Source organism: Coregonus clupeaformis, chromosome 14 (genome assembly GCF_020615455.1).
Source record: "Coregonus clupeaformis isolate EN_2021a chromosome 14, ASM2061545v1, whole genome shotgun sequence".
Lineage (NCBI taxonomy): Eukaryota > Metazoa > Chordata > Actinopteri > Salmoniformes > Salmonidae > Coregonus > Coregonus clupeaformis.
Window position 1 is genome coordinate 33,285,538 of NC_059205.1, and position 27,344 is coordinate 33,312,881.

The following is a 27,344-nucleotide window of genomic DNA, read 5'->3' on the forward strand; positions in this document are numbered from 1 at the left end:
ACTTGTTCTCAACTGGCTTACCTGGTTAAATAAAAGTGGGGGGAAAAAAATTAAAAATTCAGCAGTTTAAAATTGACCAAGGGAAGAGCACAATTAAAATTGAATGACCTTTATGAGAGGGGGAGGGTGAGGTTAAAGGACGTCTGTTATAGACACAAAGTTCAACTGTTTTATTTCAAAAAACGTTGGTTTAACGTTGTCCGGAGGAGTCTGGGCATTGCCAGCCCAGCCAACTACAGTCAGATCCCAACGGGAGGAGGAGAGGTTACAACGGTTTTATATGGACACACACACTGACCCCTCCGTTAGCCCCATCAAGGTTTACAGTTAAAACCAAAATGTTAATTCTTCAAAGAAATAGGTTTTCATTATCTCCCTTTGATCTCAGAGAAAGTGAAGAAGGTGTGAAATATGCTCGAGGTTATGTGCTGCTGCTGGTGATCTCCTTCAAAGAAGTGGGTATTTTTCCTTCAACACATGATATGACCGTTTCACGTGGTCAGAAGAAACTCAGGACACAACTAAGCAGAGTGAAAGACAGTGTTAAGAAGTGTTAGCTCCCTAGCAGTTCAAATGAATATCATATTATCATGTTGATCTGATACTCTCTATTCACCTGTATGTATTAGCATGGAGTTAGCTTGTAGCTAGCTATGCTAAAGTCTTCATAAAGAGCTGTAGAGAGCTATTTGACACCCTGTTAATCAGTTTAATACCCTCCTAAAGCCTGAGACGCTATATCAAGTGGCTGTCCTGATCGCTCTGCTCGCAGAACCCAAATCCCAGTAGCTATGTTGCTGATAAGTAAAGAAGGATGTAGCTTAGCCGTTATCAGCTCTTGGCTCCAATGACACAGTAATCCAGCTAGACGCTAGGCTAGGCTCCTGTGACACCAAAAACACACTAGAATCATCTCATTTACCCAACAAAGACTATTGAACATCTGAATATGTGGTATCTCTTTTCACACTAACCCGTTTAGACCTTTCAGAACATTCTTCCTCTAACAGCAGCTAAGAGGCAGCATTTCATTCAGTTACTAAAAGCTCTTCAAAAGCTCTTCAGCCTTCATAATAAGAGGTCCTCATATGATGATAAACGAGAAAGGAGATGACTAAGGCTAATTTCTACATTCTAGCGATAGAACACAGCAATTAGCACACAACAGCTAACATCCTTCTGATACCGTACAGAAAAACACCCCAAGTCAATGAGAATGAAATGAGAATGAAAGGCCCTTATTTGATGATGATAACCCAATGGAGATAGCTAAGGCTAATTTTCCAGGTTCGACCAAACAACACAGGGCCTTTGTACCTTAATGGGCCAGATCCAGAGAAGCTAGCTGCATCTCCCTCTCTGTGAAGGAAATGGAGGTGACTGTTGGGCACTGGCGGGGAGTCGATCTGCTTACCTTGTTATTGTCCTCCCAATACAATGACTGTCAGACAAGCCCGCTGGCCCCCGGGAGAGCAAATGGTCATGTGCTGACGTGAGAGAAATGCTAAGTGTAAAGAGAAAGGAGAACAGGAGAGAATCTCATTTATGGAACAAGACTGTTTTATTCCCTCAGGGCAAGGGGTCCGTTTAGCATATCCAGAGAACCCATAGGTCAGTCTATCTGAGATTGAAAGGGACCTGCATAGGATATTGCTGCTAGCTGTTATGATGATGCTGCTTGTGCTGGTTGTGTCTCTGTGTGTGTTTGTGCCAGTGTGGGCGTGCATGGTAAAGAAAGGTGGTATCAATGCAATTTGGTAGTGTGTTTTCATCCTTTAATTGAAGCCTCAGTTTCAGGAGGGGGCAACGTCTTCTGCAATAACACATAATTGTCGTGGGAGTTGGTCAACATAAGTAAGGCTGCTGCCTATAGCGTAGCCCGTGTGACTTTGATAGCCTTTTCCTTCTTCACAAGTTTATTTTGCAGAAATTAGTGGGGCAAGTCGACATTTCTCCATGTTTCTTTCATGCAAATCCTGTACATATTTTAGGCAGAGCCTTAAACACATGGCTCTCTGTGGTGTTTGAAGTGCTTTGCATTAGTAAAACCCCTTCAAGCAAGGCCCGGTCTGGCAAAGCCCAGCCTTGTCATTCCAACATCCAGACATCAACTGTAAACTGTTTACTTTCCCTCAATAGTTCCCTTATACTCAGCGCAAGGACATTGCTGCTAGAGCCTAATCTCTGCAGAATGAATGGGTTTTAGATTCTTAAGATGGAAAAAAAGGTTTGACAAAAGAAGCTATAGGCTAACCAGCTAAAATGCCTTATTAACCTTGAGGGTTTAGAACATTTACTCAGAGTAAAAGCTTAAACACCACCTACAGGGGAATGAAGTACACAGGCATGCATATGTATGGGTAGTATCAAGCTATGATACTTTAAAAGCATCAGTATGGTGTTCCTTTCACTTTTTATATAATAATTTGACAATTATAGGACATAATATTGTGAAGGGTGCAATAGCAGAAAGTCCTAATTTCATTTCAGAAAATAGATGTTTTGTGATCTCAAACTAGATCTCAAATTGCCATTTATTCATTTAGACACCATTTCATTTTTCTATAGAGTGGCTTTCTTAGCACTTTAATTGAGGCACCGGCGTGTGACCTGGCTGAGTTTCAGCTTAGCCACCATCTTGTAAACAACGTCCTCTTGCATGGATGTTCCACTGAGCACAGCTCATTTGGAGCCTATGTGATATATTGCATTGTCTCATCTCCAATGCAGCCAGCTAGGCCCAGAGTTAGAGCATGAACTAGATTTGGTGATCTGTGTTCGTGAAAATGCATTTTTATCAGTGGCGTCCTGGCATTTGCCGCTTGGATTGCCTTTGGAGCATTCGCCGGGGTCTGCATTTCTGCCAGGCGACTGATGAAACACCTATGCTGAGTATTTTATGCCTGTCAGTGACATCACCAGCTGGAGGACAAACTAAATGACGTGGTGCTCAGTCTTGCCACATTTACAGCACATTACAGGGACCGGCTTTTTACTAACTTAGTGCCACTATACTGGATTGGCAGACAGGCATAAAAAGGTATAAACTATGGAACATTTTATGTACTGTCTCGACGTTAGGCTACCACAGACGACCTCGTTATATGTTCCCACTGTGAGGTAGGCTGCATGAGAATTAGATATTTTAAGTCTTAAAAAAACGGCTGTCCCGTGTGACAGTTCTCTGGGACGCTGCAAATTAAGCAAATGATGTATCTCTCTCTCGCTCTCTCGCTCTCTCTCTCTCTCTCTCTCTCTCTCTCTCTCTCTCTCTCTCTCTCTCTCTCTCTCTCTCTCTCTCTCTCTCTCTCTCTCTCTCTGTCTCCTCTCTCTGTCTCCTCTCTGTATTTGTGCCAGTCTGTTAGCAGCACCACGTGATGGAGACAGACAAAAGAGTGGCACTTTGAGGAGGTTAGCTGTTTTTTTTTTTGTGTTGCTAGTCAGCTGCGGGGGTTTCTATAAGCCTGTGAATGGGCTCGTTGAGTCGGAGGTAATTTTGGGCCCCGGCGTGGGGCATTAGTTGGACTGGCCTTTCTGCTGACTGGCCTGTTTTCTTCCCCCCCAGCAGCAGCAGTATATACCCCTCTCTCTGCTGCATCGGCGTTTCTGTCCAAACCAAAGACCTTTATCTCCCTGGCCCTGTGGCCATGACGACATGTCTAATAGGGCGTGGTGGTGGTGGTGTTGTCAGCGAGGATCTCTTTAAGTTTCGTTATACCTCGGGGAGCCGATAAATCTAGATATAGATAAACTGGAACATCCAGGGTTAGTAAATGCTGCTCCTGTCTCCTATAGGCTATGGGAGCTTCGGGCTGATAAATGAATAGACTCATGCTGGACATCCCCATTCATTATTATTGGAATTTGTGCTGCCTGCTGGGAATTTGCACAGCGATTGCCATGGCGCCTGGTTGCTGAAGGGCCTCCCAGAGGTGTTCACATGGCCAAATCTCAGACTGAGCTAGAGAACTAGAGCTCAGCATCCCAACAACAGGCCTCAGTGCCACAAAGGCTCACAGGGAAACTACTGCAGTCAAATACAGGCTAACCCAGGGTTTCCCAAACTCGGTCCTCGGGGCCCCAAGGGTCCCAACATTTTGGTTTTTGCCCTAGCACTACACAGCTTATTCAAATAATCAACTAATCATCAAGCTTTAGGGCAAAAACCAAAACGTGCACCCTTTGGGGTCCCCAGGACCGAGTTTGGGAAACACTGGGCTAACCCATGGTATTACACACACCCAGACACACACACACTGTACATCCTCACACACACAGGGTGCAACATTGCAGCCTTGTTTGTAATTAAATTGGGAGCGACCGACCAGGCTCAGCTCAGCAGCTAGCCAGGACCAGCCCCATAAATGATCATTAAGATGAAGCAATATTAACACTAATCATGTTCTTATCATCTCTTTGATCCTATAGACCACAACAAACAGAGCGTTTCAGCGAGCCAATCAATATATCTCATTAGCAATAGAGCGTGTGAATTAGATTGTCTCACCTCTCCCTTTAATGATACAGTATGTTATGTCTCTCAAGTCTCATCCACTCAGCAGACCTTCGAGAAGCTGTCATTGTGAGCTGAGCCATTCTGACACTTCTCTCTGTATTCTGCCTATGTGTCTGAGCATCAGCCGGACTACTGCTGTTGAGTTGATTGCCTGAAGGCTTTGAAATTACAGACGGATGGCTGGAAGGAAACACCTTCAGCTAACCAAGGTCACTTAGCGCTCTGAAGTCTGCTTTTCCAGGTTCAAAGATTTTAAAAAACTAATTGGATGAGGATGCTTGAACAAAAGCTCTGTGCAGTGTGCAGATGGTCAATATATAGGCCTGTGGTGCATTTGGTTCCAGTATAGATTCTCCTCCCGTTGTATCTTGTATATCTTCATTACATAGAGTGTTTACTCTTTGCTTTTTCCCCCCACAATGCTGAGCCACTCTCTGAGACACCTATGTGTGCTTTTCATCAATATTTAGATGAATGGCAATTCCTCAGGAGCAGCAGACCAGTGTACCGTGCTGTGGCTTTGTTGGCAGATGCGATGCTTTATCTGTCTAGCACAATGTAATGGGTTGCATCCAGGGTCCTTTCAAATGTTTCTCCCAACAGGACTAGGTGCTTGTACAGTATTTATTAATTGTAACCCTCTTTTTTTTTTTTCTCTTCTCTCGGCTTATCTCTAGGTCTCTCTCTCCTCACCTCTGTTTTCAGGTTTTTGAAAAAGATGTGAACATTATGTCCTTAAAAAAAAAAGCCTGTATTTCTGTCCGCTTTTGGCGAGGACATGGTGGTTAATTCGGTAAGGTACACTCCACTGGATACCTTTGTGTCCACTGTGAAAATCATCAGTCTGACTAAGCGAATGTTTTTTTCCCCTCTCTTTATGCTTTGCCCAATTTTCAGAATTTCACAATACTTTGCCATTGGGAAAATTGCTCTATCTCCTGCTGTGGTGGTTTAGCCATTGTGCTTTATGTTCTGGAATAGAAAGGAACTGGTACATTTTGTGTATTATGTTGAGAGCCGGAAGCAAGCGAAAACAAAAGGCTTTAGTTCAACTAGCAAGACAGTGTTAATTCTCTATGTCACAGAAAGGTTATTAGTAGGTAGTGAATTGTATTTCAGTGTGTGTGTGTACTGTATGTGTGTGTGTTTGTGCGAGTGTGCAAAATAAAAATAGTAGCACCTAGCTTTTTACACCAACATCCTTGCACAGCACCCAGTCAATAGGGCCTGGGGTTAAACCTTAGTTCCTGTTCAGAGCCAGGGCTCAGCCTCCCTCCCTCCACATGTGACGCGTTACCTCACACTGCTGTGCCTCCAACGTAAAGACCCTCTGAAGTCACAGCTCTCTATAGCTCTCTCTGTCATCAAGGTAACACAAGAATGGGAGATTAGATGCCCTTCTTCAAGGCTTTTGTAAAGTCATTCCACATCTGGTTTAATAATTCAAAATGGCATCGGCACAGCCTCCATAGAAGTGATATCTTTACGTCTTATCTCTTTAGCTTGAAGGAGTTTCAGAATTATCTGTAGGCTGTGTTCTGTTCTCTATCACCGCTACAGAAAACAGAGCTGTCAGGAGGCACTGAATAGGTACTGGAATATTGAAGTGTGTGTGTATGTGTATGTGTGTGTGCGTGTGCATAGATTTTTGTGTACGTGAGTCTGTGTGTGTGTGTGCAGGTGGGGTGTTTGAGATGCACTGTCACTCACCTGTAACATGAACCGATGTCAGACCACTGCCACTGAAGCGCTCTGGGACTGTGTACTAGAGCTCCCCGGAGCCATGTATGTGTGTGTCACTGCAGCTGTGTGTGTGTGTGTGTGTGTGTGTGTGTACGTGTATGTGTGTATGTGTACTCACTTATGAAATAAACATCACACACTTCTCACTCCCTGAGAGTTGGGATCGCTAGCCGACCACGGCGAAGCATCCGCTTTTGTCATTGGGGAAAAAGCTACCGTGCAACGACTTGAGCTAAAAGCAATAAGGAAAAAGTCTAGAACCCATTTAAATAATTATTCTCTTATTTATTGAAGCTGATGCTTCTATTTACCCAGACACAACAGTTCATTTAGCCAAAGTCTAATTGGCACAACAGTTTTAAAATGCAATGTTTTGGTATTTTAGCTTTCTTTCTTTTTCCTCTTCTTATTTCTTCTTCTTTTTTGGGAATATTAAAACATACAATCTATTTGCGGTGAAGCCTCTCAACATTTACATTACATTCAGTCATCTAACAGACTCACATTCAGCAAGTGCCCTTCAGGGGTGCACATCTCCCCTTTTGCTTTCTTTACTTTTCTCTTTTCTCTCTCTCTTTCTCCTTCCCTCTCTCTACCACACCTGTTTTGAACAATACCTTTAGGGCGCAGCTTGACATAACTTATGCATGAGTTTTAGGAGGAATTGGAGAACCTTTGTGGACTATACCACACAGTCTGTGAGTGGTGTGGGAGAAGTCTGGATGTCCGTCTGTCTGTGTGAGTGTCTATTCGCTGTCTTTCTGTCTCTCTCTCCCTGGTTGCCTCAGCTTCAATCTCATGTTCTGTTTCCCCTCTCCCTCTCTTACAGTGAAGTTTGTGAACTGCGGCCAAGGTGGGCTGGTGCGGTTCGAGTGCAGTAACCCGTCCAACTTCCGGATAGATGCTGACGGGGTCGTCTACGCCCTCAGGCCTTTGACCTTGTCCACCCTCCGGGCAGTGCCCCTAGTGATCGTAGCCAGGGACGAGACCAATCAGCAGCAATGGCAGACCCAAGTGAGACTGACGCCCCCTGTAGGCCAGATTCAGCAGGTACGTCCAACACCTCCACATGCATCCTCCCTCCTACCCCCTCTCTCTCTAATATTTATTGTTTATTTGTGACTTCCGGTAGCATTGGGGAATGTGGAATGTTTCAATTCGGATACCGCCGTTGCATCCAATTCCGCTCATTAGCCACGCTGGAGCATAAACAGATGATTTGTTCCCTAAATTGTAGCAGATGTTCCGGGAGACTGAATGGATGCTCGCTAATTAAAACGTAATGTTTTGGTACAGTCCATATGTAGCTTGTTTTTGGTCGAAGGTTCAGGAATAGCTGAAGAATTGCAGCATTTACCTGGAGTTAACTCTGCAAATAGCACTGCTGGGTGATCTGAAAGGTCATAGTCAATCGATCAATAATATAATAATGTTTATCCTTCATTTACTATCTGTAGAAACATCACAGCACAATTGAAAAATATATGGCAAATAGAAATAAAAACTGGATGGTCTTAAGAGATAGTTGGGAGGGGTTGAGTGTAGCTGAAGGATGGAACTAAAAACTAAAGATAACTAATGGAAAATGTAAGTGTCCGTAAAATGTATATAGTGTGTATAAGCTGGAAGTTGAAGCCTAAGTGTTGTTGTCCATTAGTTTACTTCAATTAGGGGAGGGGACAGACCCCTTCCCTTTTTCCACATTTTGTTACGTTACAGCCTTATTCTCAAATGTATTCAATAAAAAAATGTCCTCATCAATCTACACACAATACCCCATAATGACAAAGCAAAAACAGGTTTTTATAAATTTTTGCAAATGTATTAAAAATAAAAAAACAGAAATACCCTATTTACATAAGTATTCAGACCCTTTTTTATGAGACTCGAAATTGAGCTCAGGTGTATCCTGTTTCCATTGATCATCCTTGAGATGTTTCTACAACTTAATTGGAGTCCACCTGTGGTAAATTCAATTGATTGAATGTGATTTGGAAAGGCACACACCTGTCTTTATAAGGCCCCACAGTTGACAGTGCATGCCAGGGCAAAAACCAAGACATGAGGTCGAAGGAATTGTCCATCGAGCTCCGAGACAGGATTGTGTCGAAGCACAGATCTGGGGAAGGGTACCAAAAAAATGTCTGCAGCATTGAAGGTCACCAAGAACACAGTGACCTCTATCATTCTTAAATGGAAGAAGTTTGGAAGCACCAAGACTCTTCCTAGAGCTGGCCGCCCGACCAAACTGAGCAATCAAGGGAGAAGGGCCTTGGTCAGGGAGGTGACCAAGAACCCGATGGTCACTCTGACAGAGCTCCAGAGTTCCTCTGTGGAGATGGGAGAACATTCCAGAAGGACAACCATCTCTGCAGCACTCCACCAATCAGGCCTTTATGGTAGAGTGGCCAGACGGAAGCCACTCCTCAGTAAAAGGTACATGACAGCCCGCTTGGATTTTGCCAAAAGGCACCTAAAGGACTCTCAGACCATGAGAAACAAGATTCTCTGGTATGATGAAACCAAGATTGAACTCTTTGGCCTGAATGCCAAGCGTCATGTCTGGAGGAAACCTGGCATCATCCCTACGGTGAAGCATGTTGGTGGCAGCGTCATGCTGTGGGGATGTTTTTCAGCGGCAGGGACTGGGAGACTAGTCAGGATCGAGGGAAAGATGAATGGAGCGAAGTACAGACAGATCCTTGATGAAATCTGCTCCAGAGCGCTCAGGACCTCAGACTGGGGCGAAGGTTCACCTTCCAACAGGACAACAACCCCACGCACACAGCCAAGACAACACAGGAGTGGCTTTGGGACAAGTCTCTGAATGTCCGGAATGTCCGCTGTGCAGCGACGCTCCCCATCCAAACTGACAAAGCTTGAGAGGATCTCCAGAGAAGAATGGGAAAAACTCCCCAAATACAGGTGTCCAAGCTTGTAACGTCATACCCAAGAAGACTCGAGGCTGTAATCGCTGCCAAAGGTGCTTCAACAAAGTACTGAGTGTCTGAATACTTATGTAAATGTGATTCAAAGGACAGACATCATCTATCTCTAGGCTTTAAAGAGCCGCCATTCAGTCAGTGTTCCGCTGGGCTTGACAGACATCGCTAACGCTTGACCATGTGCTCATTAGTCAACATTGTGATTGGCTGTAGATGAGAGTGGCCGTGTGATGTGGTGATGTAATCAAGTGTGTGACGGAGAGAGAGAGAACAGGGAGATGAGGAGAAACGAGACTCAAACGGCTGTGTTTGTATTTTTCACCTCATACTCAGTACTCAATTATGTATTCCTGTTCAATTGAACTGCCATAATCTGTGACAGTCTTTCTTTCTCGTTAGCTGGAATGGTGTTAATTGGCAAGACAGCACAGACTCACATTTAAGCTCTTTGGGAGGCTTTCTCTCTCTCTCTCTCTCTCTCTCTCTCTCTCTCTCTCTCTCTCTCTCTCTCTCTCTCTCTCTCTCTCTCTCTCTCTCTCTCTCTCTCTCTCTCTCTCTCTCTCTCTCTCTCTCTCTCTCTCTCTTGCTCTCTCTTTCAGCCCTCTCTCTCTTTCTCTCTCTCTCAACCCAATTTGCACCGGTGTGAGTGAGCTGTTTTAGGTTGAATTATTGAAGTCAGCGTTGTCTGATCTTACGTTGTGGACTTTCATTGTTAATGAATGCCTCTAAGTACAGTACAATGAGCCTCTTTGTTCAACAAAGACACCGTCTGAAAATACATTGTCTCTTCCTCCAGTCATATACAGGACAAATTAGCTACACAAGTAGCCCATTTCAAAAGCACCTCTCCGAAACCACCACATAAAAGGCGAGTGCCTTCTTTTATAAGCCTCCAGATTAAAACTGTTGAGAGTTATGTCTAGTTAGTGTGAGTGCAGCAGCGGAGGTTTAAAATTTTACAGGGGATGATTTAGCGATGGTTTTGAAAACAGCATCGTTAGCCACTGATGCTCATTTACCATAGTGACTCCTGCAGGTATGTGATTCTAATGACATAATTAGTCACCCGTGTTGCTCATTTAAAGAGAAATGCACACATGTCCAGGGCAGATAAACAAGGGGCTTGGCCACAGTAGCTTTTAACTAAAAAATGTGCTTTTTAGAAGGGTGGGCCTAGTCTCTGATTGACAATTGATGTCAATGTCAGTGGTGTTTGTCAATGTGATTGACTGAACTGTATTGACAGTTGTGGCTTTGGCCTTGATGACATGGTAGTAATCAAATCTCTGATTGACTTCTATATTCTATCTCACCAGTTTATTGGGCCATGTGTGGTTATCTGGTTATGTGGTTATCTCTCCAATGCAATGGCTGTCATGAATCATCATCATGTGATCCTTAATTACATCAGCGATTAGATGCTATATTAGCGAGCGCTGCGAATGCATCGGCCCTGGGGGAATGTTTTTACACTAGGACCGCTGGGCCTTGAGGGACCCCCCTTCAAGCTAACTAGCTGTAATTCTGACTGCAACATCCTAACAGTGTAATAAATACATTTAATATATGCAATCACTAAAATCATTATTTGGTTGTGTTCATGAAGGTGTAACATTAGAATATTATTTTTTTATAATTTCAAATAACAAAATAGCATTTTCATTAGTTTATGTTACTGTAGGCTGTATGTAAAAGAAACATAACAACAACAAAAAACACACCAAAATTCAACTGTTCAATACATTTCATTCCTGGAGTGCCTTTGTTACAACTATGAAACAGAAACCATATGTGTAGGTAGGGGTGCAACTTTGGTTTTAGAAGTGGGGGGGACATATATATATATATATATATATATATTATATGTTTTTTTCCCCCAGTCGGATAAACACTACAAACAGCCTACCCGACTGCTCAGAGGGGTCCGTATGGTCCTAAAGCACACCGTTGCCTCGTTTTGTATCACATTCCAATGATAAAACAGGGGGGGACAACAATGCAATTTCAGAATGTGCCCCTGTGTGTTGGACATGTCCCCCCCATCCCCAGTGAAAGTTGTGCCCCTGTGTGTTGGAACACGGTAACAGCTTCTTTTTATATATTTTATTTTCTTTACGAAATACCCCAACCACAAAGGCTGATGCATGGTCAGCAAAACACGCGGTCAAATGATGAAAACAGTAGCCTAAACATCATTATAAGCGCCAAGTGTGCTTGATAAATAGTGAAAATCTGGAAAAGATTATGAATATAAGTGTCGATATGACTGCAGTCAAAAATAGTCAGTTATTGTCAGCTCGTGCTTACACGTAGCTCAGTTGGTAGAGCATGGCGCTTGCAATGCCAGGGTTGTGGGTTCGATTCCCACAGGGGAACAATATGAAAAAATGTATGCACTCACTAACTGAAAGTTGCTCTGGATAAGAGCGTCTGCTAAATGACTAAAATGTAATGATCTGCGTTTTTCACGTAATGGCATTAGTTGGATTTTATTTAGCGGTTATCCCTTGTACTAACAGTCCACACAAATCTTCGCCACTTTCACTTGCTTGACACACTTCCCACAAACACGTCACTTGCAGGTGACACAGGTGTCTTGGGTTCTGTTCTTTGTGCATCTGGCCACCTGGCACTGTCTCCTCCCCAGGAGCTGTGCGCAATCTGCCTCGCGCAAAGGCTCACGTGGAATCTTTGCTGCTGTCTTGGCCCTCATACTGTCTTCGCCCTCATATGTCGCTCATGTAGCCCGTATACTAGACTCATGATGAAGTCTTTCCTGGGCATGGTGTTGTCCATGCACTGCTCGAACAACACGTGTGCGTTGATAGCAGCCAAGTCAAGAATGTTGTAGAACACAGCAACAGGCCAGTGGCGGGTGACTCCTTTCACAGCGTACAGCCGTGCCATCTGATCCAAAACATCCACACCAACCTGCGGAACAGAATAGAGTAGAAAACATTAGGGGAAAAAAACAAGTGTTTTACAGAAGACCATAATGCATTGCATAAGTGCATTCGGAAAGTATTCAGACCCCTTAACTTTTTCCACATTTTGTTATGTTACAGCCTTATTCTCAAATGGATTAAATTGTTTTTTTTCCCTCATCAATCTACACACAATACCCCATAATGACAGCTGTTTTTGTATATATATATATATATATATATATATATATATATATATATATATATATATTTATTTTTAAATAAAACTGAAATATCACATTTACATAAGTATTCAGACCCTTTACTACTACTTTGTTGAAGCACCTTTGGCAGCGATTACAGCCTAGAGTCTTCTTGGGTATGGCACACCTGTATTTGGGGAGTTTCCCCCATTCTTCTCTGCAGATACACTCAAGCTCTGTCAGGTTGGATGGGGAGCGTTGCTGCACAGCTATTTTCAGGTCCCTCCAGAGATGTTCGATCGGGTTCAAGTCCGGGCTTTGGCTGGGCCACATTCAGAGACTTGTCCCGAACCCACTACTGCGTTGTCTTGGCTGTGTGCTTAGGATCGTTGTCCTATTGGAAGGTGAACCTTCGCCCCAGTCTGAGGTCCTGAGCGCTCTGGAGCAGGTTTTCATCAAGGATCTCTCTATACTTTGCTCCATTCATCTTTCCCTCGTTCCTGACTAGTCTCCCAGTCCCTGCTGCTGAAAAACATCCCCACAGCATGATACTGCCACCACCATGCTTCACCGTAGGGATGGTGCCTGGTTTCCTCCAGACATGACGCTTGGCATTCAGGCCAAAGAGCTCAATCTTGGTTTCATCATACCAAAGAATCTTGTTTCTCATGGTCTGAGAGTCCTTTAGGTGCCTTTTGGCAAAATCCAAGCGGGCTGTCATGTACCTTTTACTGAGGAGTGGCTTCCGTCTGGCCACTCTACCATAAAGGCCTGATTGGTGGAGTGCTGCAGAGATGGTTGTCCTTCTGGAAGGTTCTCCAATCTCCACAGAGGAAGTCTGGAGCTCTGTCAGAGTGACCATCAGGTTCTTGGTCACCTCCCTGACCAAGGCCCTTCTCCCCCGAATGCTCAGTTTGGCTGGGCAGCCAGCTCTTGGAAGAGTCATTGTGGTTCCAAACTTCTTCCATTTAAGAATGATGGAGGCCACTGTGTTCTTGGGGACCTTCAATGCTGCAGAAATTGTTTGGTACCCTTCCCCAGATCTGTGCCTCGACACAATCCTGTCTCGGAGCTCTACGGACAATTCCTTCGACAACATGGCTTGGTTTTTGCTCTGACATGCACTATCAACTGTGAGACCTTATATAGACAGGTGTGTGCCTTTCGAAATCATGTCCAATGAATTGAATTTACCACAGGTGGACTCCAATCAAGTTGTAGAAACATCTCAAGGATGATCAATGGAAACAGGATGCACCTGAGCGCAATTTTGAGTCTCATAGCAAATTGTCTGAATACTTATGTAAATAAGGTATTTCTGTTTTTTATTTTTAATACATTTGCTAAATATTCTAAAAAAATGTTTTCGCTTTGTCATTATGGGGTATTGTGTTTAGATTGATGATGAAAAAAATATATTTTATTCATTTTAGAATAAGGCTGTAACGTACCAAAGTGATGAAAAAGTCAAGGTGTTTGAATACTTTCCGAAGGCACCGTATATATATATATATATATGGCGATGTCTATTATGTAATGTTGACATACCTTTGGTTGTAGTGCGTAATAGTATCAGTTTTTCTCTTTGTGTCCCTGTCGATGGCAACCGTCGGATGCATGGTGCTCATGACAGAAACATTCTTTATTGCCTTGCGTTGGTATAGTGTAAGTGTTGTCTTGTCATTCTTCAGCACCGTTGTGGATTACAACGGCTGTGTAGGATCTTATTTTGCACAAAGGGAGGGAGCTCCCGTCTCGCTTTGTTCATGGTGCCGACTAGGCTTGTTTTATTTGCAAGCGTCTTGTTCACCAATGACAGTTAAGTGAAGAAATTGTCCATGGTGACATTTCTCCCCTTGCCAATGTAAGGTTCCACAAGCCTCATCACCACATTCTCCGACACTCGCTCACCTGCTGCCCGATGTGGATCATTTCCCAAACGGTGTCATCACTTCCTTTCTCCCGTCTTACCGTTTCATTTGGTGGTGGCGCGGGCACCTGCTCAGTGGGTACCATTCTGTAGAGGCTCAGAATCAGAAGAATAATCATCAGAGATGTCATCATGTATTTCTTCCCCACCCTCTGAGTCGTTTTCCTTCAGATCTTCTAGCAGCTCGAAAGCAGCATGTACATCCATTCGTCTTGGTCTTCTTGCCATTGTAAATTACGCAGGCTCTCACTGTGTACTACAAGTAGGCCAGAGTAGACTGCTAAGACTGCTTGGATTTGGTCGACTGATATAGGGTACATACCATTTTTTGATTATAATTATAATATACCAATACAATAGAATGGCCCGCCCTGTTATTCATTCACAATTGGTGATTACATAATTATGCGTTATCCACTTCCCCTCACTCATCAACTAACCCATGCTCCCCCTTTCTCCCCCATCATACTTTATTTCATATATTTCATCTGTTGTTATATGTGTGAAATTAGGTTCGGTATAGTTTAGGTTCAGTTTCGAGGCAATTATCGGGGTGATTATCAACTGGCCTCTGCACTGTCCCATGTTGGGAGAATGAGCGGCGCAGGCCCTACTGTTGGTCAAAGGAGAAAACCATTCAAATAATGACACGCCCTCCTAAAAATGGTTATAACTCCAATTCTGTTTGTGATATTATGATTCTAACAACGGCAGTGTGTTATATAGACTTATTTAGGAAAAGTCAAGGACAGAGTGGGGCATGACTTTAAAATGGCAGAGTAATAAAATATATAAATTCATGAGCAGTCAAAATGACTGCTTTAGTGGTTCTAGTGTTAATCAATGAAGAAGTAACAATTGGCTCATTAACATCAAAGTGACCTCCCCTGCCACTACCATCAACATCACCAAAAGAGTCAGGCTGAAAACCAAGACCCACCCTTAGAGAGGGTGATTTTGTACTTGTCTATAACAACACACACACACACACACACACACAGTCAGAAGTTGGAGTTGGGTAAACTCCGACAGGGTGCAGAGAGACCTGCAGTACACTCCAGAGATAGATAGATGTGTGTTGGGGCTAAGGCTTCTAAGCAAACCCTCCACACCATTCATCATTCCAGACGCCAGGTCACAAATAATTACAGCTCCCACTTTCTCCTTCAGTTTAATAGGGTAATAGATATTTCTGAAGCATGTTCCCCGCTATCTGTCCGCTTGCCTCTCTGCATTTCAAATGTGTGAAAGCAGCATAATCGGATTTCAAACATGATTAGTAGAGATGCTCCGACAGCTCCGCAGATCGTCAGGGAGGGGCGGCATGCGTGCCGAGGTGGCGTGGGATGGGGCTCGTGTTGTAAGGCAAAAAAGTCATTCATTTAGCTGTTGGCACAGAGAACTTTCGGCTAGTTTCAGTACTTGGGATACTGTGTAACGAATTGGCGATCAGTAATTACAGACGGAGGAGAGAGAGTAAATAAGGGACTTTCTGAGGCATGACTGTTGTGCAGCAGGGAAATTGCATCTGTCATTCACTGACTTTGACTACCTAAGTTTGCCGGCGTCTTGTTTTCATTTTACCATGGAGCGTTCAAGGTTATTGTGACTTCTCTGGCGCTACTTCAGTCTCTCTCCCAACAGTCTCTCTCTGTGGAACAGCATAGGCAATTGGAGCCATCTGGGTATTTAGAGTCTGGCTTGCAGGTACCATCCTCCTTTGTTTCAAATCACATTCATTACAGCCAAGGGAGGATGGCACATCCATTTTAGAAGCCTTTCTGTGTGTGTGTGTGTGTGTGTGTGTGTGTGTGTGTGTGTATGTGTGTGTGTGTGTGTGTGTGTGTGTGTGTGTGTGTGTGAGCATGCTTTTATCAGGAGATGATTCATGCTTTTATCAGGACATGAGAGGAGGTCTGTGATTTAAAGCTAACTGAAGGGCTGCAGTACTATCCTCAACAAAGCATCTCAAACACTACTCTCATTCCCAGCCATGTTTCTCACTGAAAGCCTGGAAGAGAGGCTGTCCAAACACATCATCACACATATGGAGGCAATGTTAACCTTCACTGAATTCTCAAAGACAAAATGGATCCTAAAATATAATGTGACCACATCAAAAAGCCCCCCAAAAGCTCTTACATTTGGTCATCTAGCGGGTATAATTTAATGATATTACAAAAACAGTTTTAGGTCAGGCAGGAATTTAGATTCTCTTGAATTCTTTCCGTCACATCATTGGTAGTTAAAGACAATTTGTCTTGTGGCTACTGTATGAACAGTCTACCTAAAGCCATTGGTTTCTAGATGTGTCCGGTTATGTTGTTTTCAATGTCTATCTGAAGTTTCCATTGTTTTTTAGATGTGTCCAGTTAGTAACCTGACGTTATTTCTCTCCTTCAGGCCCAGGACATCCAAGCTCCCCCAACTCTTTCCCAGGGTCTCCAGGAGATCTGGTTCCCATCGCGGCAGACAGACAGCAGCTCCGTGGGCCAGCTCAAACGCATGAAGAGAGACTGGGTCATCCCCCCAATCAACGTCCCCGAGAACTCCAGAGGAGAGTTCCCCCAGGACCTGGTCCGGGTAAGATGTTGCACACACACACACACACACACACACACACACACACACACACACACACACACACACACACACACACACACACACACACACACACACACACACCAGATATCCACAATCTCAAAGGAAATGGTCTTGCTCTGATCTGAGCTTCATGGTTCTACAGTGCCTTGCAAAAGTATTCATCCCCCTTGGCGTTTTTCTTATTTTGTTGCATTACAACCTATAATTGAAATAGATTTTTATTTGGATTTAATGTAATGGACATACACAAAATTGTCCTAATTGGTGAAGTGAAATGAAAAAAATTACTTGTTTCAAAAAATTCTAAAAAATAAACAACGGAAAAGTGGTGCGTGCAAATGTATTCACCCCCTTTGCTATGAAGCCCCTAAATAAGATCTGGTGCAACCAATTACCTTCAGAAGTCACATAATTACTTAAATAAAGTCCACATGTGGGCAATCTAAGTGTCACATGAGCTGTCACATGATCTCAGTATATATACACCTGTTCTGAAAGGCCCCAGAGTCTGCAACACCACTAAGCAAGGGGCACCACCAAGCAAGTGGCACCATGAAGACCAAGGAGCTCTCCAAGCATGTCAGGGACAAAGTTGTGGAGAAGTACAGATCAGGGTTGGGTTATAAAAAATATTTGAAACTTTGAACATCCCACGGAGCACCATTACATCCATTATTAAAAAATGGAACGAATATGGCACCACAACAAACCTGCCAAGAGAGGGCCGCCCACCAAAACTCATGGACCAGGCAAGGAGGGCATTAATCAGAGAGGCAACAAAGAGACCAAAGATAACCCTGAAGGAGCTGCAAAGCTCCAAAGCGGAGATTGGAGTATCTGTCCATAGGACCACTTTAAGCCGTACACTCCACAGAGCTGGGCTTTACGGAAGAGTGGCCAGAAAAAAGCCATTGCTTAAAGAAAAAAATAAGCAAACACATTTGGTGTTCGCCAAAAGCCATGTGGGAGACTCCCCAAACATATGGAAGAAGATGCTCTGGTCAGATGAGACTAAAATTGAGCTTTTTGGCCATCAAGAAAAACGCTATGTCTGGCGCAAACCCAACACCTCTCATCACCCCGAGAACACAATCCCCACAGTGAAGCATGGTGGTGGCAGCATCATGCTGTGGGGATGTTTTTCATCGGCAGGGACTGGGAAACTGGTCAGAATTGAAGAAATGATGGATGGTGCTAAATACAGTGAAATTCTTGAGGGAAACCTGTTTCAGTCTTCCAGAGAGTTGAGACTGGGACGAAGGTTCACCTTCTAGCAGGACAATGACCCTAAGCATACTGCTAAAGCAACACTTGAGTGGTTTAAGGGGAAACATTTAAATATCTTGGAATGGCCTAGTCAAAGCCCAGACCTCAATCCAATTGAGAATCTGTGGAATGACTTAAAGATTGCGGTACACCAACGGAACCCATCTAACTTTAAGGAGCTGGAGCAGTTTTGCCTTGAAGAATGGGCAAAAATCCCAGTGGCTAGATGTGCCAAGCTTATAGAGACATACCCCAAGAGATTTGCAGCTGTAATTGCTGCAAAAGGTGGCTCTACAAAGTATTGACTTTTGGGGAGTGAATAGTTATGCACGCTCATGTTTTCTGTTTTTTTGTCTCATTTCTTGTTTGTTTCACAATGAAAAATATGAATGTAACCTGGTATGATGTAGCGTTAGAGACCTCAGTGAATATTACAAAGAGCCCTCCATTGGCCTGTTTCCCCGTTGAGATACTATCTTCCCTTTATCATGGGCTCAAGGACACTCCCAGCCCATCCATTTACCTTCTACACACACACACACACACACACACACACACACACACACACACACACACACACACAAACACACAAACACAACCTCTCTCCATAGCAGTGGGTGGGTGGATGTGAATGATGAAGGACTGGCAATCTTTCTCATGTCAGTTAAGAAGTAGATCCTTTCTCAACGTAAGCTTACTGGTTCCTGACTGAGTGCTAAGTCCAGTATATGACGTCTGTATGTATTATATTTAATCCAAGGGCATTAGGGGGTGGGGATGTTGCTGAGTCTAATGGATGGCATAAGGGTGAGGCACCAGGCACTATGCAAACACACCATGGATAACCAGGCTTATGGGTAGAGATAGACAGGACAGTGAAGACACAGAGGGTCAAATATATCACACTCACATAGCCTTGCAAAAGTATTCAGACCCCTTGGATTTCTTCACATTTTATTGTGTTACAAAGTGGGATTAAAATGTATTTACTTGTCATTTTTTTGTCAACAATCTACACAAAATATTCTGTAATGTCAAAGTGGAAGAAAGATTCTAACATTTTTTAAAGATGAATAGAAATTGAATAACTAAAATATAGTCGTTGCATAGTATTCAGCTTCTTGAGTCAATACATGTTAGAAACACATTTGGCATCGATTACAGCTGTGAATCTTCTTAGGTAAGTCTATAAGAGCTTTGCACACCTGGATTGTGCAATATTTACCCATTATTATTTTCAAAAGTCTTCAAGCTCTGTCAAGATAGCAATTTTAAAGTATTCCAATAGATTTTCAAGCAGTTTTAAGTCAAAACTGTAACTTGGCCACTCAGGAACATTCACTGCCTTCTTGGTAAGCAACTCCAGCGTACATTTGGCCTGGTTATTGACCTGCTGAAAGGTGAATTCCTCTCCCAGACTCTGGTGTATGGCAGACTGAAGCAGGTTTTCCTCTAGGATTTTGCCTTTTCTTAGCTCCATCCCATGTATTTTTATCCTGAAAAACTCCCAAGTATTTGCCGATGTCAAGCATACCCATACCATGATGCAGCCACCACCATGCTTGAAAATAAGGAGGCACTTACTCAGTGATGTGTTGTGTTGGTGTCACGCTCTGGCTCCGGGACTGTGTATTTTGAGCCAGGGTGTGTTCATTTGGTTGTGTTGTATTTGGTTGTGTTTCATTGTTTGGTCGTGTGACTCCCAATCAGTGGTAACGAGTGTCAGCTGTCGGCTCGTTATCTCTGATTGGGAGCCATATTTAAACTGTCAGTGTTCACCTTAGTGTTGTGGGTTTTTGTTCCTTTACGGTCATTGTAACTGTGGACTTCATGAATCGTTTATTGTTTTGCACTTTAGTATAATAAAGTCATCATGTTCGGCTCAACACGCTGCGTATTGGTCTGCTCCTTTTGAAGACGATCGTGACAGAAAAACCCACCAAGATGGGACCAAGCAGCGTGTCCAGGAGCCATCGCCAGGGAGATCCCTCACAGATCTCCTTCGCCTCCTGGACTGGGTCAAGCCGAGTGAGGAAGAGAAGGGCTTGACATTATGGCAGAAGGGCGAGAGGCTGGCGAGGACATGGAGACCTGGTCCACGGGTAGGAGAGACGCCCCAAAATTTTTAGGGGGCTCACGACGTCGGACCAGCGGGAGGCCGCGATAGAGCGGCCCAGTGGGTTGCCGGAGAAGGCCGCCGGGTTACGGGGGCCACTGGTCGAAGAGGGGATGGAGGAAGTAGAGGCACGGCGAGAGGTACTGGCGTGTGTTGCCAGTCCGGTCCGGCCCGTTCCAGATCCCGGTGTAGGACCAGTGGTGTGTGTCCCCAGTACAGTCCGGCCCATCCAAGCTTCCCGCACCAAGCCAGTGGTGTGCGTCGTCAGTCCGGCACGGCCCGTGCCTGCTCTCCGCATCAAGCCTGTGGTGCGTCTCGTCAGCCCGGCTCTGCCCGTTCCTGCTCTCCGCACCAGGTCTGTGGTGCACGTCGCCAGCCCAGTCCGGCCCATTCCTGCCACTCGCATCCAAGTCAAGGGTGCGAGTCGTCAGCCGGATTCAGCCCATTCCTGCTACTCGCACCAAGCCAAGGGTGCGAGTCGTCAGCCGGATTCAGCCCATTCCTGCTACTCGCACCAAGCCAAGGGTGCGAGTCGTCAGCCGGATTCAGCCCATTCCTGCTACTCGCACCAAGCCAAGGGTGCGAGTCGTCAGTCGGATTCAGCCCATTCCTGCTACTCGCACCAAGCCAGGGATGCGAGTCTTCAGCCTGGTGAGGCCTGTTCCGGCTCCACGCACCATGCAAAGGGTGCGTATCGTCTGCCAGGTCCGGTCCATTCCTGCCTCACGCGCCAAGCCAGGGGTGCGCGTCGGCAGTCCTGATCCAGCTAGCTGGGTCAGATCGGACTGGGGGCACTACGGGGGATTGTAGTAGGGTGGTGGTCAAGCCCGAGCCGGAGCCGCCTCCGAGGAGCAATACCCACCCAGCCCTTCCCTATTTGGGGTGTAGGCGCGGTCGGAGTCCGCGCCTTTAGGGGGGTACTGTCACGCTCTGGCTCCGGGACTGTGTATTTTGAGCCAGGGTGTGTTCATTTGGTTGTGTTGTATTTGGTTGTGTTTCATTGTTTGGTCGTGTGACTCCCAATCAGTGGTAACGAGTGTCAGCTGTCGGCTCGTTATCTCTGATTGGGAGCCATATTTAAACTGTCAGTGTTCACCTTAGTGTTGTGGGTTTTTGTTCCTTTACGGTCATTGTAACTGTGGACTTCATGAATCGTTTATTGTTTTGCACTTTAGTATAATAAAGTCATCATGTTCGCTCAACACGCTGCGTATTGGTCTGCTCCTTTTGAAGACGATCGTGACAGTTGGATTTACCCCAAACATAAGGCTTTGCATTTAGGCCAAAAAGTGTATTCCTTTGTTGTTTTTTTGCTGTATAGTTGTATTCTTCTTTTCATTCTGTCATTTATGTCGTTATTGTGGAGTCACTACAATGTTGTTGATCCATCCTCAGTTTTCTACCATCACAGACATTGAACTGTTTTAATATCACCAATGGCCTCATGGTAACATCCCTGAGCAGTTTCATTCCTGTCTTGCAGCTCAGTTCAGAAAGATGACTGTATCTTTGATGTGTCTGGGTGGTTTAATATATAATCCACAGCATAATTATTAACTTGATCATGCTTAAAGAGATATTCAATGTCTGATTTGTTATTGTTACCCATCTACCGATCACTGCCTTTCTTTATGAGGCTTTCGAAAAGCTCCCTGGTCTTTGTTGTTGAGTCTGTGCTCGAAATGTATGTATGCATGGGGACAGAGGAAGAGTTAGTAGTTAAAAAATGTATGTTAACCCCTACTATTTCACACAGAGTGAGTCCATTAAACTTATTATGTGATTTTCTTAAGACAAATTTAACTCCTGAACTAATTTAGGCTTGCCTTAACAAATAGGCTGAACAACTATATTTTTGTTGTGAATGTTTTATTTATTAAAGAAAACGTTGACATTACAGTGTATTTTGTGTAGATTGTTGACAAATAAATGTCACACTAGGGCTGGGAATTGCCAGGGACCTCACGATACGATATTATCACAATACTGATACGATATGTATTGCGATTCTCACAATTCGATATGTATTGCGATTAAATACTGTGATTTTATATGCGATTCCATGGTCCAAACATATTGCTCACCATATGTCTACTGTAGAGGGACACGAGAGAGCCATGAGAAACGAGTTTTGATCAGTCATGGAAATAAAAGTGTTGAAAAAAACCGCAGATGGAGAACAAGCTATGACGGAAAAATACTGGAGTTTTGGTGCAGATACAACCAATTAACGCAAACATAATATTGTGATATTGTCAAAATTATACGATACGATATGTCGTCAAAAATAATATCCCGATATGTAACTGTATCGATTGTTCCCCCATCACTAATACACACACACGCAAGGGAGGAAGATCTGTCTGTACCACTCACCAACGGGACTCCAGGGCACACACACACACCAATATATACCCCGCCATGACATTATTATTTGAAGTAGAATTCTGAACAGTATATATACCTACAATTGAGTATTGATCATCATTTAACCAACCTACTTCCGGGTTCTGAAACAGATCCGGTCGGACAATGACAAGAACCGCTCCCTGAGGTACAGTGTGACCGGACCCGGAGCTGACCAGCCGCCCACCGGCATCTTCATAATCCACCCCATCTCCGGAGAGCTGTCTGTCATGAAACCCCTGGACAGAGAACACATATCCAACTTCCACGTAAGTCTCTCACACACACACACATGGGCCTACGTGAGAGAGAGGAGATGACTAGGACCACGCACACTGTCAAGTCAAGATCCACTTTGGATCGAAACGTTGTTATTTTCTAGGCAAATAAATGTATGGTGGAGTAATAGTGTGTGCAGGTCCTATTAATCTCAAGCCTTCCTTGGCCCAGCATGACCTAAAGTGATGTGTGTTTGACTGTATTGACTTTTCTCCATGAAAGAGAGAGTAACTTGACCATGCAACCTGTGCAGTGAATAGGAGCAACAGAGCAGACATTCCAAGCATTTACAGTATGTGATGAGGTGATTTTGGTCAGGCGCAGGAGGGTAAATCACAGCATAAGAGGATTTATTCGGAACCACAGAGTTACGCAGTAATGCGTAAAAACACTCCAGTGCGCAAAACAGGCGCACTGGAAAATACAAGGCACACGGGGAATATTCCCGGCGATACAAAATACACGGAGCTCCACAGAGCTTCTCTCTCCTCCACAATAAACAATCACACACAAAGACAAGGGTGCAGAGGGAACACTTATACAGGTACTGATGAGGGGATATGAACCAGGTGTGTGTAATAAACAAGACAAAACAAATGGAATGATGAGATGAGGAGCGACAGTGGCTAGAAGGCCGGTGACGACGAACGCCGAAGCCTGCCCGAACAAGGAAAGGAGGCAGCCTCGGAGGAAGTCGTGACACAGTAAAAGGTTTCTAAACAGAGTACCAAGCATTAAGCCCTCTTTATCAAGATGTACAGTATGCGTCCTATTTGGCTTATACATACATTCTGTACATTCCAGGAGGCTGAATGGCATGTGTTCAAGGTCCCTTGGTAGTCCAAACACTCCTCAATAGTGTACACTAGAGAGGGTTGGGGGGTTTGGGAGGCATTCCGGAACTCTGACTTATCCGTCTGAGAATTTGAAAGATTCAACGTGTGATTGAATTTGTTTAAAGAAGCAGCTATTTTACAAGTAATGATAACCTCCAGGGATATCATGACCCACTCATAACTATTTAATTAAACGTCAGTGGTCATTGTTTGGGAGTTGTGATATGTCTAGCAACCAATGCTATTGATTTGATTCAGGGTGAGACTTGTATTAGACTGTGGGCAGACAGTAAAAGCAGTAAATTGGATAATGGAGTGGGCATCGGTGGAAGCGCTGCGCTGTGAAGAAACAAACATTAACAGAATTGAAAGTCACATTTCTGGGCTCATTATTTTTATCTGAGAGAACTGGAAAGAGGTAAGGGAGAGAGCCATCACAATGCCAAAGTTCTGCTTTGGCAAATTGGAGTGTGTTAGCTTATGGTTCTTACATTGCTATGAATTTGGTATGTTTTCTGTTTTCTGGTTATGGTATGCCTGGATGAATAAGTATATGCGTGGATGTGTGCGTGCGTATGCATGTGTGTCCACCACAACCAGCTGAGTGCTGATATCTCCCTGGTGTCTCTCTACAGCTGAGAGCCCATGCTGTGGATCTGAACGGTAACCAGGTAGAGAGCCCCATCGACATTGTGATCAATGTGATTGACATGAACGACAACCGGCCAGAGTTCATCCATCAGATCTGGAACGGCACCGTTCCCGAAGGCTCCAAACCAGGTAGGAGCCCAGACTAACCTTCCAGCCTCTGGCCCACTGTGCCACTAGACTATTACTACATCAAACGGCATTGATGAATCACAGGGGTAATCATTTTGTTAATTTGGCAGTGGTTCGATATGGATAAGATCTCTGCCAATAGTAAGTATTCTCTTGTGGAAGTGCATTGTCAACATTTCAGACGAAGCCAAAGCTTTTATTTAGGCTGTGTTTCGACTATGCTCCATGTTAGTCAGTGGATCCTCATAGTAGGGAAGTAACATTAGTGTAATGACTGTATTAGATCAATTAAATGCAGTACTGAAATAAAACAAGGTTATACCTTTTTAAAGGTCCTTGTTAAATTCCCTATTTGCATCTTCTGTCTCTCTTGTCATTTCTCAGGGACCTTTGTTATGACAGTAACGTCTGTTGACAAAGACGACCCCAAAACAGCCAATGGGATGCTGCGCTACAAGATCGTATCCCAGAATCCCGAGAGCCCGACATCCAACATGTTCACCATTAACAACAAGACAGGAGGCATTATTACCGTCGCAGCCGGCCTGGACAGAGAGGTACGCAATACAGCAGTTTGTGTGTGTGTGCTCACCTATTAAACCCCATTGCAGTAGCATTAAAGTTACAGTCCCATTATCACATTCATTCATATGTGCTCCTCCTTCACTGCTCGGCGTTCCGCTAACTCGCATACATCAAGATATATTTTCCTTTGTTTACCTAAATGAGCTGTAGATTGCAGACAAACAGAACCGCAAAGTTTTGAGTTGTTTTTGCTGCTGATAATCTTTAGTGTGTCTCAAAACTAATGAAGTTTGCTAAGTATGCCCGATTACCATTTTACCAACGAAGCCCAGAAATTGACTCATCACCCGCTTCGTACTTATTTACTCTAACATGGACGCAACATGCATCATTGAGCAGCTAAATGTTTCTCTCCCCATTGCTCTTAATGGTAACACTCCTATTTAATTGCATGGCGATGGCCTTGCTTTTACTGGAAGGAAGACGGAGGGGAAAAATTACGGAATAAATATATAAGTCGAAGGGAAAAAACAAAGCCAATTGGTGCAATTCTGGCGAAGGCAATATGGATAGCTGGCCCACTCAATCAAGTTTGCCTCATGGCTGCTGTTATATGTACGGCATTTGCCACCATGAAAGTAATTTGCCCGATTCTCATTACCTAGGAACTGGTCCGTCGCCTGAGTAGCTTTTAATGTGAAGGGAGTCATTTGTTACAGTGGGATTACCCATCGTGCACCATGATGCTACACAGAGTGGAAGTGTTGCACTCCCACAGCAAGCTGACTTCTATTGTTCCTTTCTCTCTCTACAGGGAATTGATGTAGACTTGATCATTGTGAGAATAACTAGGATTCCTCGTTGTGGTTTGAAAGCTAGCGGGTTAAGAGGAGAATTGGGAAAAAAATAATGGGAGAGAAATTTACAAGGTTCATTATTTTGGTTTATGTAAGATCCAATTTATACTGTACACAAGGCTCAACAAAAGGTTTAGGTGTGGATATTTTTCAACATGTCTGTTTTCTTTATTTTTTTTCATGCAGAAAGTGCCTCAGTACACGTTGATCATCCAGGCCACAGACATGGAGGGCAACCCCATGTACGGCCTGTCCAACACTGCCACGGCCGTCATCAAAGTGACCGACATCAACGACAACCCACCAGAGTTCACTGCCGAGATGGTAAGAAAGAACATAGCTTCACATCTCTGCATTACACCACACTGTGTGATTCACTCTGTGCCCAGTCATAGCACTGTAAAGAACCAGGCAGAGCAGGTTGTGTCTCAACCGATGACGGGCACAACACAAATACCTCAGATTATGTAAAATAGGGTCTAAGTTACAACAAATGCGAAATAAATAATTAAATAGCAGTTTACGCGTTTTTAGATAATTGACGTTAAAGGCAAAAAAATTACATAATTGTTATTCAAACATTTATTTTCAAGAAATTATAAAATAGTTGTACAACCCTGTTTGTAAGCTTTTTAAATGATATCAAACTTAACCATTCATACTTTCCAGTGATGAAGGACTGGATGTCTCATGATAGGGTGGGGTATGCAAACCGGGTCAACTTTGAGCACATCTATTGCCTAAATGTTTCGGCATTCAGGTCCAAAAAGTTACTTTCTGACCACTTCTACTATGGGCAAATATGTATAAAAAGGTTCATTCAAATCAAAAGGGGTGCATCCAAAAAGTGATTGAAATCATATGGAACAACCCACATGTAAGTACTGACACTTTGAGTACATCAGGCAGGCAGAGAGAGCAGAGCAGAGAGAGGTGCTTGATGTATTTGTGAGCGATACATTGGCCCTTGTGTAATGTAATGGTATTGTTTTGCTATCAGACCAAGATGGCGATGATAACATGATAAGTTGCTGTGGACATTTATTTACTTGAAATTAGGAGTTGGATGTGTAGAGCTGGAGCACGGAGCCTGTGTTTTCCGCTGGCGCAGCATTATGTGTAACTGCTCTCTGTCCCATCCTCCATCTTTTATTCATGTAGTTCTTTGGAGAGGTGCCTGAGAACCGGGTGAATGTCATCGTGGCCAACCTGACGGTGACGGACAAAGACCAGCCCAACACGCCAGCGTGGAACGCCGTCTACAAGATCACTGGGGGCGACCCCACCGGCAGGTTCTCCGTGCCAACCGATCCCACCACTAACGAGGGCCTGGTAACCGTTGTCAAGGTGAGACAGACTGCCACACCCTCAGACTTAATCCATCCCCCCAATCCCCTTCCCTCCACTCCCGTAT

General features: G+C 44.0%; 1 protein-coding gene across 1 annotated transcript in view; it reads left to right on the forward strand.

The window, feature by feature from the left end:
• The window catches only part of LOC121580997 (cadherin-2), a 98,537-nt gene that overhangs the window by 54,469 nt on the left and 16,724 nt on the right, over nucleotides 1-27,344 (forward strand). The window contains exons 3-9 of the mRNA XM_041896274.2: nucleotides 7,089-7,309; nucleotides 16,665-16,844; nucleotides 22,767-22,922; nucleotides 24,404-24,548; nucleotides 24,933-25,105; nucleotides 26,117-26,254; nucleotides 27,092-27,277. Of these exons, the coding sequence (XP_041752208.2) occupies nucleotides 7,089-7,309; nucleotides 16,665-16,844; nucleotides 22,767-22,922; nucleotides 24,404-24,548; nucleotides 24,933-25,105; nucleotides 26,117-26,254; nucleotides 27,092-27,277 (1,199 nt within the window). The remainder of the gene's footprint in view (nucleotides 1-7,088; nucleotides 7,310-16,664; nucleotides 16,845-22,766; nucleotides 22,923-24,403; nucleotides 24,549-24,932; nucleotides 25,106-26,116; nucleotides 26,255-27,091; nucleotides 27,278-27,344) is intronic.